The sequence below is a fragment of the Micromys minutus genome (assembly GCF_963924665.1).
Source record: "Micromys minutus genome assembly, chromosome: 2".
Lineage (NCBI taxonomy): Eukaryota > Metazoa > Chordata > Mammalia > Rodentia > Muridae > Micromys > Micromys minutus.
This window is the reverse complement of record NC_137971.1, coordinates 50675648-50694370: the sequence shown is the minus strand read 5'-3', so window position 1 is coordinate 50694370 and position 18723 is coordinate 50675648. Positions and strand designations below refer to the sequence as shown.

The 18723-nt window shown below is 39.9% G+C and overlaps 1 protein-coding gene across 6 annotated transcripts in view; it reads right to left on the bottom strand.

Moving 5' to 3' along the window:
• RTN3 (reticulon 3) overlaps positions 1–18723 on the bottom strand; it is a 53796-nt gene that overhangs the window by 8820 nt on the left and 26253 nt on the right. For all 6 annotated transcript variants that reach the window (XM_080912188.1, XM_080912189.1, XM_080912190.1 and 3 more), the window contains one exon: positions 224–431. In XM_080912188.1, the coding sequence (XP_080768314.1) occupies positions 224–431 (208 nt within the window). The remainder of the gene's footprint in view (positions 1–223; positions 432–18723) is intronic.

Genomic DNA, 18723 nt, shown 5'->3' with positions numbered 1-18723 from the left:
AGCAGCTGACCGAGGGCTGCCCTGGGCAAGCTATTCTGTGCCCTGCTCTGGATTTAGAGCTCTCTTTAATCTTAAGTGTGAGCCTCTAGTCTGTTAAAAGTTTTCAGATACTAACTTGATTACTTCTTAGGGTGACTGCAAGGTATTTAGGGAATGCTTCTGCTATCAATCAGCCGTAAGAGACAGGTTAGAACTTCTACACACGCAATCTCAGCAAACTTACTTGAATGGATGTCCTTCTTCTGACTTCTGCACAGCTTGAATGACAGACTTGTAGACTCTGAAGCTGATGGTGACAGAGAGAAGAGCCAGGATGAGGTAAGAGACCACACTGATAACACTGAAAGCTGCCAGGGAGAGCAGCATGATCAGTGTGGTGCCAAAGACAACCCCAGTCTTCTTCACATCTCGCCAGAAAATCAGATCATGCACTGCCAAGAGAGAGGGAAGAGAAGTTAGAGAGCCCAGGACAACCCTGCTTGTGCTGTGCTTCACTGACTGAACCATCTACCCCCCTACTATCTGGCACCTCTTTATTTTTGGCTTTGTTATTATGGGTTATTTTTTTTGTAGCCCAACTTTAAACTCCTGATCTCCTACAGTTGGTACTGTAGGCCTGTGACACATATCTTACTGATTTTATGAAGACAGGGTCTTGCTCAATTGTCCAGTCTGATCTTATAAAGTGAAGAAAATGGCACCTTCTCCCTAAAGTTGTTCCAAGTCCAATGCAGGTAGAGTGCATTATTATCTACAGGCAACAAACATGGGGATTTACTAGGAAGGAGAGGTCTCAAGATTCCTGATGGGAAACTGAGTTCCAGATAATGATTTTGCAAATCAGGGAGAAAACCAGGGGGCCACTCTGGTGCACATGATTGAACTGAGACTACACAGGAAAACTGGACAGGAGACTTAGGTAAGAGGTCCAGTACTAAGCTGGGTAATTCCTACAGTCAAGAGTTCAGGTACATATCTATGTCAAAATTCATATGCCTATAAGTGTAGTTACAATACAGAATGCAGAGAGGTTTCATGTCATCAACCACTCACACAAACAGATGATATGTGCTCCTGGACATGACAAATATGAGAAGAACACAATACTGCTTCTATGGAATTCTAGTCCTTTTTAAAAAGAGAAAATAACTAGACAAACTCAACTGGAGAAATATTCTACAAAACAACTAGTCTATATTATTAAAAGCTACCAGTGTAAACCATAGGGGCTAGAAAGATGGCTCAGCAGTTCCAGAAGACCTGATTTTAGTTCCCAGTATCCATAGACTGACTCACAACTGTCTGTAACTCTAGTTCCAGGGGAGTAACAAACCTTTTTTGCCCTTCATGGGCACCAGACACACACATGGTTTACACATACATTCATACATGTAGCCAAACACTTATATAAACAAAATGAATAAATCTAAAAGTTTTTACAAAGAAAGAAAAGATTCCTACATTTCTAGAAGTTGAAAAAGGCCACTGTGTCCTCATGGGTTTTACTGCCACCTGCTGGAACGTTGTTATACAAGCTAGCCAGATGTACAATTCACATGTGCCTAGTGCCCCCTAGAGGCATGCAGAATATAAACTGCCTAACAGTACAGAAAAAGCCCTAGGCTCAACTGGTGGAATTCAGGGCCTAGGCCCGAAAAAGGGCATTAGGGAATGGCTGATAAAGGGCAATAATAATGTCCTACATCTCCAACCTCACAGCTTGTTCCTTTGCTTGATTCAGGCCTTGGCCTTCAGTTACTTCCTGTCCTACACTCTGTATTCCATCACTCTGTATGACCTTACAGCTTTGTTTCTGCCAGAAGTACCACCACCTGGTTTATAACAGGCTCTTCAAAACTGTGACAGGCCAACCTCATAACCCAGAGCCAGTGTGACTACAACTTTCCTTCATTTCCTGATACTGCTCCTCAACATGGAGATTTGCCAAGCATATTCAGTGGGGGGTGGCGGCAAAGCATTTGGAAACGTTTACCTCTCTGATTCTCTGGTAGAGTTAAGAGAAAAAATGTGACAAACAGGGCAGCTGTCAAAGTTAAATGTGAAGCCATCAGGATGGGTGCTCAAATTAGCAAAACGCCATGGTAGTTCCATTTCCATAATTCTTTTTTTTTGAGGTGGGGGGAGTGGGGGGGTTCATTTATTTCCACTATCAGTACAGCTTTACAACAGCAAATTAGCTGGTGTGATGGTGCACAGCCGCAGCCCCAGACTCTGAGGGTGGAGGCAGGAGGTCAGCAGTTCAAGGTTATCCTCGCTTCCTGAGCCAGCAGGGATCAGAAGTGCACACCAAATTGCTTGAAATATGTGGTACCAGAGAGAGCTATGCTCCCCTTCCCACTTTTTTCACTTTTTAATTTTGAGGTTGGCCTTGGACTTCTGACCACCCTGCTAATAACTCAGCTTCTTGAATAGATGTAATTATAAAACCTGTGTCACTAGGGACATCTCTTTCAATGAATGAAAAGGAAACAAGAGGGGCTAAGAGTATGAACCTAATCAAAATTTATTAATTACACACACAACAGAATTCACCATCTGCCCACTCTTTCAGCTGATAATGTATAAACAAATTCTGAAGTTTGGGTTTGCGACCTTTGCCACTGACAGCAGCGTAACTGGGACAGGATGCAGAGCTGGATTGTCACTGTAAGACATGGTAAGGACCTTGCAGGGATGTGCAGGACTGTCTGGTGTGTATGAAGCACCAGGGCACTGCTGAGCAGGCAGTCAGAGCCTAATGTTAGCCGACATACATTACTCATTCATTGCTAGTCTTAGCACGAAGTTACATTGCAACACTAATGACCAAAGCTTGTTACAGAGCAATAAAACTTGTCTTTTTTGAATTGTTGCTTCTAGGATATATATAATTAAAACTGAGGGAGAGAAAGCAGCTTTCAACTAATTAAAAAAAAAAAAATTTAGAGCCAGGCATGGTTAATCCCAGAGCTTAAGAGACAGAGGCAGGCAGAACTCTTGAGTTTACGACCAGCCTGGTCTATAGAGTGAGTTCCAGGGCTACACAGAGAATCCTTGTATTGAAAACCAAACCAAAAGAATTATATTTAAATATTTTATTATTTTTATTTCATGTGTAATCTGTGTGTTATATATTCTATGTATGCAGTTTCCATGGAGTCCACAAGAGTACATTGGCTCTCATGGAACTACCATAGATTTTAGTGGCCATAGGGGTGGTGGGAATTGAAGCTCTGACCTTTGGAAGAGTAACCAGTGCTCTTAATGACTACATCTGGAACTAACTAAAACTCAAGTGGCTAGGTATACTTTTGAGGGATTTTTTTTCATCTGAAGTGAGAAGACCCCACTTTTAATCTAGATCTTTTGTTTGTTTTGTCTTGTTTTTTCTAGACAGGGTTTCTCTGTGTAGCTCTGGCTGTCCTAGAATTCACAGAGATCTGCCTGCTTCTGCCTCCTGAGTTCCAGATCTTTTGAGATGGGAAAAGCCACCTTTAATGTGGGCCACACCTTCTGCTGGCAGCCTATAAGAAGGAAGCTTTTGTTTTTTGTCTGCTTGGTTTCACTGGCAAGTCTATTCCTTTACTGACATTAGAGCCTACTTCTTTGAAATTCTGATGGATACTGAAGACTGGCTAAGATATCCAGACTCATGGGCTGAACAACTGCTGGATTCTTGAACTTTCTGTTGGTAAACAGCTATTGTTAGACTAGACGGATTACAGCAGATAAACCATCCTAATAAATCCAATTATATGTATATGTGCACACACACATATTTCCATTCTATACGATGTTTTCCTAGAGAATCCTAATACAGTGGCCATACTTAAAATGGTTTAATTTAATTTTTAAAGAAAATGCTTACATGCAAAAAAAAAAAAAAAAAAAAAAAAGAGCTTATTTAAAATCTAGAGCAGTTACCACTCCTTCAGAAAATTCATTATAAACAAAAAGCCAATGGGGCTGGAGAGATGGCTCAGTGGTTAAGAGTGATTGTTATTCTTCTGAGGGACCAGAGTTTGATTCTCACCACCAACATCAGACTGTTCACAACTGCCTGTACCTCCAGCTCCAGAGAATCTGATGCCTTCTTCTGGCCTCTACAGGGACTTATACACACATAGCAGATATAAATAAAAATAAAAGGCTAAGATAAATTACTATAGTAGCTTGTGCCAAAACATTTTCTCATGTTCAATACAACTTTAAAAAAGCATTAGCACAGGAAATAGGGCCAGACATCTTTAAGTGACTTGCAATGATGAGATTGCAGCTTCAGTTATACTGATACATACAACAGTATGACTTAATGTAAATTCATATGCTAACGTGTCATACTCATCTCTGAGATGGAAACAATGACAAAACCTAGATCTCATTGTAATTCAGTTCTGTGCATGCTACTTCAGTACAGCAGGAGCCTTGAGTTCCTCTTTCTATCTGAACTTCCCTTTTCAGGACATTGCCATGTTACTGCTGCAAGACAAAAAAAGAAAACATACTAAGAAAAGCCCAGGTAAGTGTGCTTACCCATGCTCAATCCTCAGCCAAATCCAGGGAACAATGGGGGGGGGGAACATTTTATATTCCTGCTTTTTAAAAAACATTTTATTTATTTATTTACTTACTTACTTACTTAATGTGTGTGCTGCATGTATGAGTGTGAATTTGTGTCTGTGTATGCTACCAAACACTTTCAAGGGTTGGTTTGTGCTTATTAGAAGCTGATTCTCTCATTTCTACCTTCAGTACTGATTTAATATGGGTTAAATAATAACAGGGCTTCTATTCTCTCTACCGTTCAGCTTTCTGACATGTATCCAAAGTCTTGGTATTTTTATTTCTCAGGTAAAATGAGATCTATGTTCCTATTGTGCAGACTGTTTTTCAAACCAATAGACCACAACTAACTCCTGAGAACCAGGTCAACCTGACTTGAAAAGCAAGGTTTTTCTGAAACTGGCAGGCCATAATGAATGTAACAATGTCCAGAAAGTTCCAGAAGTTCCACTTCTGTTAAACTTTGCTTTCTTGCAAAAGTCATGAAATACCTATAAAAGAGTCTCCCCACTGTGGCTGGGGGTCACTTGCTCACTTTTGATTTCAAGGAGAGCAGGTGGCCTGGCCATTACTAAAAATCCTTGCCTTGCTCATTGTGATCTCTGTTGAGTGTTTGGATCGCCAGTCTGACATGATAACAGGGTTTTCCTTAAACCATAAAGGTTCTGGCTGTGAACTCAGGTCCTGAGCCATCTTAATGGTATTCCTCTGCCCTGTATATTGCTTCATAAATTCCAGAAAAAGCTACTTGCCACAAATGATATATACTAGTTCCATGACATTAAATCAAAGAGTAACAGAACCAATAAAATCTTTCATACCAAAAAGGATTTTATTTACTTTTAAATACCTGTATTACTATCATTTATGGTTTCTTCAATCATCCACATCTACATTTTTTGTGTAAAATCTTTCAAAGATCATTTCTTGTAAATTTTAAAATAGAATTTTAAAATAGAAAAGCCTTCAAGAAACCAATATAAAGTCAATACAGTAGCATATAAAAGTATCTAAGTATATAATTATATATTATTTTTAATATCACTATAACATATACAATAGCTTTTTTTAATAGAATCTCTGTTCAGAATGTGTTAACATCACATTAGGATATGCACTTGTGATAGGTGTGTAAAGAAATCATTCCCTCTTTCTCTCCCTCTTTAGATTTCTTAGGGTCTTCTCAAGTTAACTGTGCTTAGTAGTAGACAGCAGATTTTAAAGAAGTCATCAAAGTAAATGACGCTGGAAAGCTGGAAAGTAGGTCCACAAACTCTGTTTAAATGCTCACCTTGCTGGCACTCTCTAAAATACTTGATTCCTGCGCTGCTTCCTCCTGTCTGCATCAGGCCCCCTTCCTTGCGGAGCAGCCCGAAGCACTGCGTCCAGCAACAGTTACCCATCGCATGCTGCCCAGGCACCAGCAGCTGCATCTGTCCGCCCCGGAGAGCTCCGCCAAGGTGGCCGTTACTGCAGTGGCCTAAAGGAGCCGCGCGCTCGAGCACAGCGCGGTGGCTCTAGGGAGCAACTCCAGGAGCCCAGGCCTGGTCCGAGGCCCCCACTTAATTTTTATTGAAAACAAAGGTTTTCTACGCCTTGCTAGCGAGATTAGGGACGCCAGCTGCAGTACCCATAATATACCAAAAGGGGGAGCCTAGTGGCACTCGCAAAGGAAGCTGCCAGTTTGCAAATGCAGTCAGGAGCAGCATTTGCTGACTCCTTTATTAATGTATTTGCTTTATTACCAAATTTAGTCAAAGAGTTCAGTTTGATTTTAAGCTCATAAATCACCAAGAGTCAACATAATTTAACCTACTCTCCCAAGCAGGGTTCTTTGTGTAGTCCTGGCTGTACTGGTATTCAGAGATCTACCTGCCTCTGCCTTCCCACTATGTGGAGTTTCTCCCAAGCATTCTTAAGGGTAGAAAATTATTATTCTGAAAAAGGAAGGAATGAAATTGACAAAACTCCAATTTTAATTTATTTTTAAAGAACAATTCAAGATCTACACAAGGTTTTGTTTTCTTTGCATATGTCTTTTGTTTTAATCTGCTAATATTCAATACATCTAATAAAATTTAAGTGGGGAAACTCAGGCTGACTGGCTGGTTTGTTTAGAGTTTTCCGTTTGTAGCATAGGCTAGTCACCAATTAATGACCTTTCTCAGCTTCCTGGGTGCTAGGATCACAGTCTTTTGCTACCTGATTGGCTAAAGACAGGCTTTTTGACCATAAAAGGGAAAACTGCTCATTAATAAAGAGGAATGCACACTGACAGGGTAAGCTCTTCTCTGCTTTTTCCAATTTTAACTTCCTTTCTTATAGTTAACTCTAGATTTTCTGACCAAGATCTGTTTTGTAGCAATGGGTAAAAAGACTTCCTTGCTAAGCATGCTAAGGCCCCAAGTTCCATCGCCAGCAGTGCTAAAGTAAATAAAAGGTGAAGGGGATGGTTCAGTTTCAAAAAAAATTTTTTTTTTCACTAAAAGAAAATGATGAAGGCATTTCCCCACTGGGTTACATTTTCATCATTTAAAAAAATTGCACTGTTTTCATTAAATTAAACCACCTTTTAAGTTAAAAAAGATATTAGGTATTTATAAATTTAGACCCCAAATTTGTAAATGCTGAAATTTCTTAAGTCTTAAGCAGAGATTTACCATTAACTCAGCACAGGTCACTGTCGGGGACAGCTCTCACTGTCAAACATGCTTTGTCCACAGAAGAGGCTGGCAGCAGGCCAAAGAAATTTGTAGGGACCTCTTTCAAACCAACGCTCACTTGACTTGTAAAAAATAAATTATTTTTCAACCATTAAAACCTCCCATTGTCTTTACCCTCAATTTCCAATTTGTAAAGCACATACAATAGTGTGAGACTAGCCCTCCCCAAGCTGTGTAGCAAGGTGGTTTTGAAACTCTTATTTAAGAATGCAGCTAGATATTAAATGGGTAAAGACATAAAGACTTGTTTTTTCTTTCCCCTACTAAATATGGGTGTGTGTTTATACATATCAGACTACTGAATTTGCTAATTAAGAAACAGTATAGAAGGGGCTGGAAAGATGGCTCAGTGGTTAAGATCACTGACTACTCTTCCAGAGGTCCTGAGTTCCATTCCCAGCAACCACATTGTGGCTTACAACCATCTTCAATGTGATCTGATGCCCTCTTCTGGTATGTCTGAAGACAGCGACAGTGTACTCACATAAATGAAAAAAAAAATTATAAAAAAGAAAAACAGTATAGAAGATGGGTGTGGTAGAATACACCTGAAATCCTGTTCCGGTACACAATTATACCTGCAATCCCTTGGAAGGCTGAGGCAGAAGAATGAGCAGGAATTTAAGGTCAGTCTGGGCTACAGTGTGAGAGTCTGTCTCAACAAAGAAGAAAAGAGCATACAGAACAGAGCCACTGGACCATGCTAACTCAAACACTAGTTACTGCTAACAAATCTAAACACACAAACATTTTAAAGAAAGGTTCTCATAAAGCCAAGGCTGGCCTCAAACTCAAAGCTAGCAGAACCTTGAATTTCTGATCCTGCAGCCTCCAAGTGCTGAGATTCTGACATGTGACATCATGTCAGAATGTGCTTATTAAGCAGTGTCAGGGTTCAAACCCCGAGATTCCTATGTGAGGCTAGTACTCTACCAACAGGACTGCCTAGAATATCCAACCCTCCTGCTCTTACCCTCTTCCATCCTCTGCCAGTGTGGGACACCTAAGCCAGCCTCAAATTTAAATGGTAGTCAGCTTGGCTGTCTTTCTCTGTTAGTTGACTCAGGCAAATAACATGGTTTTAGACTTTACAGTATTAAAAATGTGACACAGATTCTTTATCTGAGACAAAAATTGAAAGCAAAACCACCTATTAGGTTGACACACATATCCCTGACTTTTAAAGTCCTTATTTTTCTAGCAGTAACTCTCCTATGAAAAAAGTGGGTATACTGGCTATTTTTAAGTCAACTTGACACAAGCTACAGTCATCAGAGAGAAGGGAGCCTCAACAGGGCTGTGGCCAAGCCTTGGGGCATTTTCTTATTTAGTGACTGGTAAGAGAGGACCCAGTTCATTGAGTCAGGGAAAGCCCTGGGCTAGAGGTTCTGGTTTCTAAGAGAGAGCAGGTTGAGGGGAGCAAGCTGTAAGCAGCACCCCTCCATGGTCTCTGCAGCTGCTCCAGGTTCCTGCCTTGTTTGAGTTCCTGTCCTGACTTCCTCCAGTGACGAACAGTGTTGTGGAAGTGTAAGCCAAATAAACCTTTTCCCTGCCAAATTGCTCTAGTCATGGTGTTTCATCACAACAATAGTAACTTCAACTAAGACAGTGGGCATCTGGGTAATGAACAGATACTTCCCTGTTTTATTACCCCAAGCATAGCACAGCTGAAAATCATTTCAGACTAACCAAACACAGAATCATCAACCTAGATTTTATTCCTAGTCTCTGGCCTTCCCTCAGGCAATGCTGGGGATAGAAATTGAGGGTCCCATGAGTGAGTACTCATAACAGGGAGCTACACACCTATATTATTTTGTTTGATTGTTTTTGAGACAGGGGCTCACTTGTCTCAAAGGCTGGCCTCAAGCTCATGTGGTACTTCTGTCTCATCCTCCTAAATGCTAAAGGCCCAGCTTCTACATTAAAAACGAAGTACTAATAGGCTGGAGTTGGCTCAACTGTTAAAAGCACTTGTTCTGGCAGAGGACTGAGGATCAATCCCCAGAACCCATATGGCAGTTCACAACTGTCTGTTAACTTCAGTTCCCCAATGCCCAATTCTAACTTCAAGGTACACCAGGCATGCACATGGTACACACACATACACGCAGGCAAAACACTCATACATACAAAATAACAAATCAAAAACAATGTGCTCAAATACATATATCATAAAACAACATGGGCTATTTTTTAAGAGTAGTTCAGTAGCATTTAATTACATGCACATCAGCAGGTGGGGTGGCACATACATACTTTTAATCCCAGCACTCCAGAGGCAGAGTTCTCTGTGAGTTTGAGGCCAGCCTGTCCACAGAGTGAGTTCTGGGACAGTTGAGGCTACAAAAAGAAACCCTTCCTGCTTTGAACAACTTTCCCCAACCTCCAATAAAAGCACATGCATATTGATGTACAACCATCACTGTTATCTATTAATGTTTCATTGTATCCTTCTGTTCACTCCAGTTTTTAAACGAGCATGTCAGTATAAACAATGATTATTAGGACATCTACTTCAGCTTGAGAACCAGGACTAAAATCAAATACTCTTTTCATGGTTTTCTTTAGATGTAAAATTTACAGCAAACTACATAATATAGTTGCTGGGTATATGTACAATATGTACATCTGTTCAATTTCAATCAAAGTGTAGAAAAGACCACACTCCTGAAGGTTCCCTAGTGCACCTTTCTCATTCTAGAGTTTGTATTTTGATCCCTCATACCCATTCCTAAAGGCCCATTCAGTTAAAGACTGATCCCCAGAGAGGCAGTTGGGAAGGAGGTTGTTTAGTGGAGGTCTTAGATCATGGGGTGTTGAGGGGACTTTGAGACAGTTTCTTCTTTTATGTTTTGGCCATAAGGCTGACAGTTTTGCTTCAGCACATTTGCCCTTCTAATGGGTGATGCTAAAGGCCCAAGAACAACACAGCCAACTGTGAGCCGGACAATCCTTTCCCAAGCTACTTCAGGCATCTGCTATAGTAGAAAGCTGATTAACCTAAAAGTCAGTAACTCCTAGAACACCCACTGCTGTCTGTTTGTCCCAGGTCTTTTGTTCTACAATCATATAGATGTTCTATAGTTGCACAGATGTAACTGACACAGTACAAATTATTTTATATCGCTTTCCTCACTGAGCATAATTTCTGAGATTTATATTGATGCAAGTACCAAAAACAAACACAAAAACAAAACAACAACAACAACAAAACCCAGCTATATCCAGCTGGAGAGATGGCACAGCAGATAAGATTATTTGATCCCTGGGATCCACAAAGTAGAATGAGAAAACGGCTTCTCACAAGTTCTCCTGCAATCTATACACAAACATAGCTATGTCAAGGAATGTTTATTCTGTTTTCAACTTCAGGACATTATTAGTAAAACTGCGCACACACACACACACACACACACACACACACATTTGTGAAGGCTTTTCTATTTCTCTATAGTGGAGTTGTTAGGTCACAGGACAAATGGGTATTGTTACAAGAATCTGCCCAGCTTTCTTCTAGACTCAGCCACAGTCCATGAGACTCTCACTGTCACCCCACCTTCACTGGGAACTGTATTTAGTTTGAGCCACTAAAATGCATAGATAGTGGTGACTACTTAAACTGCATGAGATTCAGTATGAGGCAGATTTACATTGTATTACAATCATTTGTGTGAAGTTCTTTTGGGAAGTGTAGAGGAGTGGTTCTGATGCTTTGATTTAATTGGAAATCTGTGTTTACTAACGGTCTTTGACCACAATTGGATTTTGATCTATCAGTAAAGATGCCAGTGGCCAATGGCTGAGTGGAAAGAAAGAGGCGGGCTTCCAGGTTCACGCAGGCTAGGAGAGAAGGGGAACAGACTCAGAGCTAGCTATAGGGGAGATCTTCCAAAATGTAGGAGGAAAAGAAAGGGAAGAGGCCCACGAAGGGCAGCCTGAAATTTATCTTGGTCAGCTTCACAGACAGTAACTGGGCAATTAAGTTGAGGGCAGATTTAGAGATGTTGCACTAGGAGTAAAGGTAAGGGGCATGCTACCCGTAGAAGGCTTTGAAGAACCCAGCCACAGACCCAAAAAGGCAGTTTAAAAATGAGCTAATGTGTGTATGTCTTTCATCTGTGGTTCCTAGCTAGCTCCTGGGTGGGTGTGCACCTGCAACCAGCTGGGAGCACAAAGTGGGACAGCCAAAAACTACCCTCTGAAGGGAAGTATCATAATTCTGTTTGGTCCAATTTCTGATAGTTGAATAGATACACACTTTGACAAGAACTTTCTTAAGGCAGTGGCTTATTAGTGATGTTTTTCATTACTCAAAAATTAAAAAAAATTACTTTTGATAAAGTCTAATTAAATTGAGATTAGTGCAACCAACAACCTAAGAACTCCTTGCCTAGTCCCATACGATGCACATACCTTTTTCTTCTCTTCCATTGCCATAGTCTCATTACTCAGTCTGGGCTGAACCTTGGCAAGTCCTCTTATCTAACCTTAGCCACCACCCTGGCTTTGTAAGATTTTTTAAAAAATGTTTTATGTTTACTGACCGATTTTCAATTAACTTGTACACTATGTGATGTTAGAAATGATGGGCAACAGCTGAAGACATTGTCTAAGACTTGCCCCTTGGTTTATGCGTCCTGTATAGGATGTTCACCTGTTCTCAATTATGAGGAGAACCAATGATGAGGAGAGGCTAAAACCTGAGGACAGCTCCAGAAACTAAACTTGGCCACCACTCTTTTTTTCACAGTTGACAGCTAGTAAGAGTTGTGATCTAGGGTGAGAGAGACAGCTTAGCCATTAGGAATACTGATCTTACAGAGTTCAGTTCCCAGCACCTACATCCTGTAGAGAAGATATCTTATGTCTGTATGGATGTAGCACCCATCAATAATAAATCTGATGGCCTTGAATTAGGTAGGAATAGAAGGTGGGACATCCAGAGAAAGGATTCTGGGAGATTCAGGGAGATCTACCTGTGAAGATGTGAGGTGGCTACATGGTACCTGAGCACAGGTAATTAACCTCGTGGCAGAATGTAGGCTAAAATAACTGGGTTATTTAAATTATGAATCTAGTCAGGGAAGAGTCTAAGTATATGGCTAAGGTATTTGTAAATATATTTTGAGTCTGAGTTCTATTTCTGGAAACATGAGGATGGGTGAAAGAATTGTACCCAACATCTACACATCCAGTGGCTCACAAGCCTGTAACTCTAGCTCCAGAGGTTCCGATCCCCTCTCAGCCTTACATGAGGTACCTGCACTCATGTGCACAAACCACAGACACACATAAAGGTTTTCAGTTTGTTTTTGAGACAGGATCTCACTATGTAAACCAGGCTAGCTCCAAACTCAGAGATCCACTTACCTCTGTGGATCTGTGCTTCCTAAGTGCTGGGATTAAAGACATGTGCCACCAAGCCTAGTTCTAAATATTTTTTTTAAAGATTTTAAAAAATTACGTGTATTTGTGTCTTGATGTGGATATGTACACATTAGTCCAAGTGGCTGATGAAACAGAGTTACAGGTGCTTGTGATTCACCCAATGTAGGTGGCTGGGACTGAACTTGGGTCTCTGCAAGAACAGTGCATGCTCTTAACCACTAACCCACGTCTCCAACCATCTGTAACCATCTTTTACCACCAACCCCCACCACCGAAACTGGGGATCTAATTACACAACCTCCATGACTTAAATTCTGTGAGCAACCAAAGAAGTTGGTACCAAGCTCCTGAGCTTCAGATGAGGTTGCAACTCTGGACCACACACATGCCAATGTTAGAATCAGACCTTATTTCATTCAGTCTAGCAAGCCTTGCATAGAAGATCAGCAGACCCACATATGGACCCCTGGTCTACAGGATAATAATAAATTATATATAAATATAATAGTTTAAATCACTGAACTAATGGTAATACTCCCTATGCTCTACATGACTTTATTACTAGGGTTTTTACAATGTCTTGAAGTGAATATTCCAAGTCTTTTATGTTCTTATCCAATACTGCTTTGGGTTTGTTAGGTTCTTTGTATTTCCGCAGAATTCCATTTGGACTCTCAATTTTTTTGTGGCAGAAAAATCCTAGTACTTTGACTACATTGTATTGAATCTATATTCTGGTCAGCACTGACATGGTAATAATTGCCAGTCTTCCAAACCCAGATAGAACATCTATTTCCTCTTAGTTCTTTCTTCATTTTCCCCTGCAGTGAGCTGTAGTTTATAGCATGTCTTATACATGTTTGTTAATTAAAAAAAAAAATGTGGATGCTGGGAATCAAACCTTGGTTTTCTGCAAAAAGTACTCTAAGCCACCGAGCTGGAGTACTCCCCAGTCCCCTTTTTGGTTAATTGTGATTTTTAAATGAAATTGTATCATGTACTGAGGGGAGACGAGAGGAGACAGGGGGCAGGAGACAAGGCTGCAGGTTCTCCGTTGCTCAGGCTACTCTCAATTCAAGATCTTCCCCTTTTAGCTTCCCAAGTGTTAGGACTCCAGGCATGTACCACCTTACCTGACTTGCAACTCTCTATCCTGCTTCATAGTTTTAAAAATTATTTGTGGGGCTGGAGAGATGGCTCAGCGGTTAAAAGCACTGACTGCACTTCCAGAGGTCCTGAGTTCAATTTTCAGCAACCACATGATATGGCTTACAACCATCTATAATGGGATCTGAATCCCTGTTCTGGTGTGTCTGAAGACAGCTACAGTATACTCATATACATAAAATAAACAAACAAATCTTTAAAAAATTATTTGCTACTAGTGTACAACAATAAATTGAATTTAAGATATTTTATTTTTCAAATTATGTGTGTATCCATTTCCCCATGGAAAGTAAAAAGAGCACTGGACCTCCTGGAGGTGCAAGCACAGGTGATTGCAGACTCATCTCTCCAGCTCTTGAGTACTTTTATTGTCATTCTGGGGACTAAACCCAGAGCCTCATGTTTTCCATTACTTATGTTTTGAACATTAGCCAGTATGTCTTCCTAAATTTTGTTACATTCATTGATTAGTGCTAGTGATTTTTTTAAAATAAATTATCTAGGATGGATTCCTTTTGAACTTTTTAAGGAGTTATTTTTAAGTGTATTTCCTATGTGTGTGTTGTATGTGCTCCATGTGAGTACAAGTTACCTGTGGAGGCCAGAGTTGGATCCCTGTGGAGTTGGATTTACAGGCTGTTATGATCTGCCTGACATGGATAGTGGGACTCAAGTGTTCTTAGTTTAAGAGCCATCCTAAGTTCACTGTTTTGTTTTTTAAAAATAGGGTTTCATTATATAGCCCAGGGTGGGATTGAGCTCACTGTCATGCATAAAAGTCAGAGGATAACTTGTGGAAATTGGCTCTCTCCTACCTCACAGATGCTGGGGGAACTGAATGCCAGGTGTCAGGCTTGGCAACAAGTGCCTGTACCCACTGAGCTGTCTTGCCAGCCTGAGTCTTTACCTTGAATTATAAAGATTTTATTTATATTAGTACACTGTCTATCTTCAGACACACCAGAAGAGGGTATCAGATCCCATTACAGATGGTTGTGAGCCACCATGTGGTTGCTGGGATTTGAACTCAGGACCCCTGGAAGAGCAGACAGTGCTCTTAACCACTGGGCCATCATCTCTCCAGCCCTTTACCTTGAAGTCTTGATCCTATTGCCTTTAGTGCTTGATGGGACTGATGTCATTTTTCTCTAATCTGGAGAAGTTCACTTAGCATTTCTTGTAGTCTAGGTCATCTATAACAAATTCTCCTTATTTTATGTCTATTAAAGATACATTTTTTTTTATTCTATGTAGAAGAGCATTTGCCTATGTGTAAGCATTTGTACTGCATATATGTAATGCCCAGAGGCCAGGAGAGAACATCCTCTGAAAGAACTAGGGCTCTTAATTGCTAAGCCAATTCTCCAGCACCTTGGTTTTTAGTCTTCTATTATTTAATATAGAAATCTGGGTTAAAGCTAAAAACGATGGCATATCCCAGCACTTTGGAGGTGGAGGCAACAGAGGATAAAATATCCCCCCCTTGGGTTATTTGATGTTTTTTTTTTTTTTTACATTTTACATTTTACATTTTACATGCCTGAGACCTCAGGGCTATGCTATTTTATAATGATCAGATTAAGTATAGCCCAGTACTATGGTAAATGCCTACTTTGGCTTGGTGATGCTGGAGTCCGAGTAGTCATGTAGCAGTTAAAAGGACACTGCTTGTCATCCTGGATACCAAGAACTTAACAAGCAGCTCTGGATGACAGCTCTGTGTTTTGTCATCATAGTTGTGAAAGAATCTGATACTTCCCTGCATTGAGTGTGTTGACAGCTGAAAGCTTGCCTGGTATCTTCCTGCATGTGACCCTTTGCTGCAATCAGCTCCAAACAGTAGTGTTATCAGTTTCTGAATCCACTGAGTCCTAACCAATCACTCAGCCTGGGAGTGATCTCAAGAGCTCTAACACAGCTCCAAGGCCATCTGTGGACTTATCCTACTGATGATGAGCTTTAGCCAGTCAGTATGTGTATTTCATTGACTAGGAAGCCTGTGATCATTTTAACTTCAAAAAGCTCTTCTCTAGTCTACTGCGGGATGCTGATTATACAATCTTTTGATTATTCCAAAGATTCCTGAAGTTTTGAAGGTAATTTTTCTTCCTCTCTTGTTCTTCAGGTTGGGTAATTCCCTATTCATCAAATTCACAGATTCCCTTTTCCCATTTTGTTATTATGGTCACTTAGTGAGTTTCAAATTTCAGATGTTATATGGTTCTAGGGTTTTCTCTAGGCAATTTCTGTTTATATTTTTAGGCTGAGAGTCTCTTTATTTTCATTCACTACAAGCATTTTTCCTTCACTTTTTGAGTGACTATAATAGCTGCTTTCTCCCCCAACCTCCTCTCCAGGGTGTCACTATGTAAATGGCCATCCTGGAACTCATATATAGACTAAGCTGGCTTTGATTTAATTCTAATATATGAATTTAGTTTATAGAGATTTTCCCCTTTCCAAACTGAATTATATTTTTCTGGTTTTGAAAAAGTTAGTTTTGGGCTCCATTCTAGATACCATAACTAACAAGTTTTACAGCTTAATGTATTTATGGTTATAGTTCTCTGTAGAATATGAATTAAAAAATTATTTAGCTGGATATTCATTTAATCCCAGCTCTTGGGAGGCAGAGGAAGATGGATTTCTCTGAGTTTGAGAGTTTCAGAATAGCCAGGGCTACACAGACCCTGAGTCAACACTCTCACACATGCAAACAAATGACTGTGTTTATTTCATATGTACATGTGGGTGTCTGCTTGTCTGTATGTGTGCTAAGTGAGTGCAGATGTCTAGCCACCATGTGGCTCCTGTGAATTGAACTCAGGACCTCTGGAAGAGTAGTCAAGTGATTTTAAGCATGGGACCACCTCTTCAGACCAGTGATTTTTATTTTTATTTAAAAATTTTTTATCTAAGGATTTCTACTTATGTGTATGTACATGTCATATGTACATACTGTGAAAACAAGTTGATATATTTTACCAAAATGTTTTACATCTTTAAAGATTTGGTCATAAAATAACTGCTAAAGTTTTTAATCTTGCAATTTGTAAAGAATAACCTTTTAAAAATAGTAATTTTATGTGTATGAGTATTTTACCTGCATGTATGTAAGTGTAGTATGTGTGCAGTGTCTCAGGAAGCCAGAAAAGGACACTGGATCCCCTGCACCTAGAGTTACAGACAGATGTAAGCTGCCATGTGTAAAGAATAACCTTTAAGCTTCTAACTATATGTCAATCTACACTAACTACCATCTAAAAATATTTCCAATAACAGAATTTGGTCAGTGAGAAATATCCTTAACTTCTATAGCTCTTTTCATTTCTCATTCTAGATGAAATAGTTTAGCTGGAAATTACTAATAATTACTACTTACACAGTTCTTATAACAACACTATTAAAACATGGTAAAATAACTTCCATTATCCCATTACCAAAGGGAGATGATTAACCAGTTAGGCTTGTTGTCTAAGGTCACACTGAAATCTGAAAGTGCCACAACTAGACAGGAGGCTTTATGCCCTAATTTCTATATCTTTCATGACTCAAAATGGTTGCAATGCACTGCAACCCAGGAATCCAAGAGGTACTGATCAAAAGTAGTGATCCATTTCAATGCTAGTTGAATGTAGAGCTTTAAGTATCTTTTCTTACCCCTTAAATTGTGATGGTTTGAATGAGAAGGGCTTGCATAGGTTCATAATACATTTGAATGCTTAGTCCCTAGTTGGTGGAACTGTTTTGGTAAAGACTAATAGGTACTATTGGGGGAGGTGTGTCACTGGGGATGGGCTTTGAAATTTCAAAAGCCCATGCCAGTTGGCTGTTTCCAAATTGTGCACCAAATGTAAGCTTGCAGTTAGTGCTCCAGAGCTATGCCTGCCTGCCTGCCTGCTATGATCCCAACCATGATGGTCATGGAGTCATGGAGTTTCAGAACTGTAAGCAAGCCTCCCCCACCACCTGTTTTTTTTGAGGCAGGATTTTTGTGTAGCCTTAGCTGTTCTAGAACTCCCTCTGTAGACCAGGCTCAGAGATCCACCTGTCTCTGCCTTCCAATTGCTGGAATTAAGGAAATGCTCCATGACCACCAAGCTAAGCAAGCCCTTTTTGAATGCTTTCTTTTATAAGTTGCCCTGGTCATGGTGTCTCTTAGAACAATAAAAACTAACATGCTTTGCAAGATAAAGAGCATTTAAAACATTTTACTGCAAGCCTCTGCTAGGAAAGATATCATTTCAAATGCAAATGACACAAGAGCTTCTGGTATTGTTAAATGTCCGGTTGTCCTAAGACTGTTTAGCAGGTCAGAAGTATAAGAATGAATGAGTTTCTCATAAATATTACTCCAAAAGAGCACTGTAATAATGGTCACCTACTTTCAAAGCATAAACCCTCTGTGGAATACAGCAAATTAATTAAAAGTTACATTTACTGAGTTTCCCTGAAGGAATTCTTTTATTTTTGATAACTAATTAAAATTTACAAGTTCCCTATTTAAAAAAAAAAAAAAAAAAAAACAAAACCAAGTGCCTATCAATGTTCACTATCGTGGAGATTTAAAATAAGAACACAGACTGGGCCTGTAACCTCAGCACTTGAGGGGCTGAAGCAGGAGTACTATAAGCTCAACAATAGCCTGGACTACATAGTGAGTTCCAGCTGGGGTAACCTTGTCTCAACAGTAGCAAAATCACAAATTGGTAAATATGAATATGGTGATATTCTTAAAGGCAATAGCCATAACTCAGGCCACTTATAAAGAAAGAAGGACCTCAAAACAGAACAGAAACATTAAAAACTCAGGAGGCTAGTTCCCAAAGTCTGTGGCTTTAGGAAATACAGATATAGAGAAACCAAGTTAAGGATCATG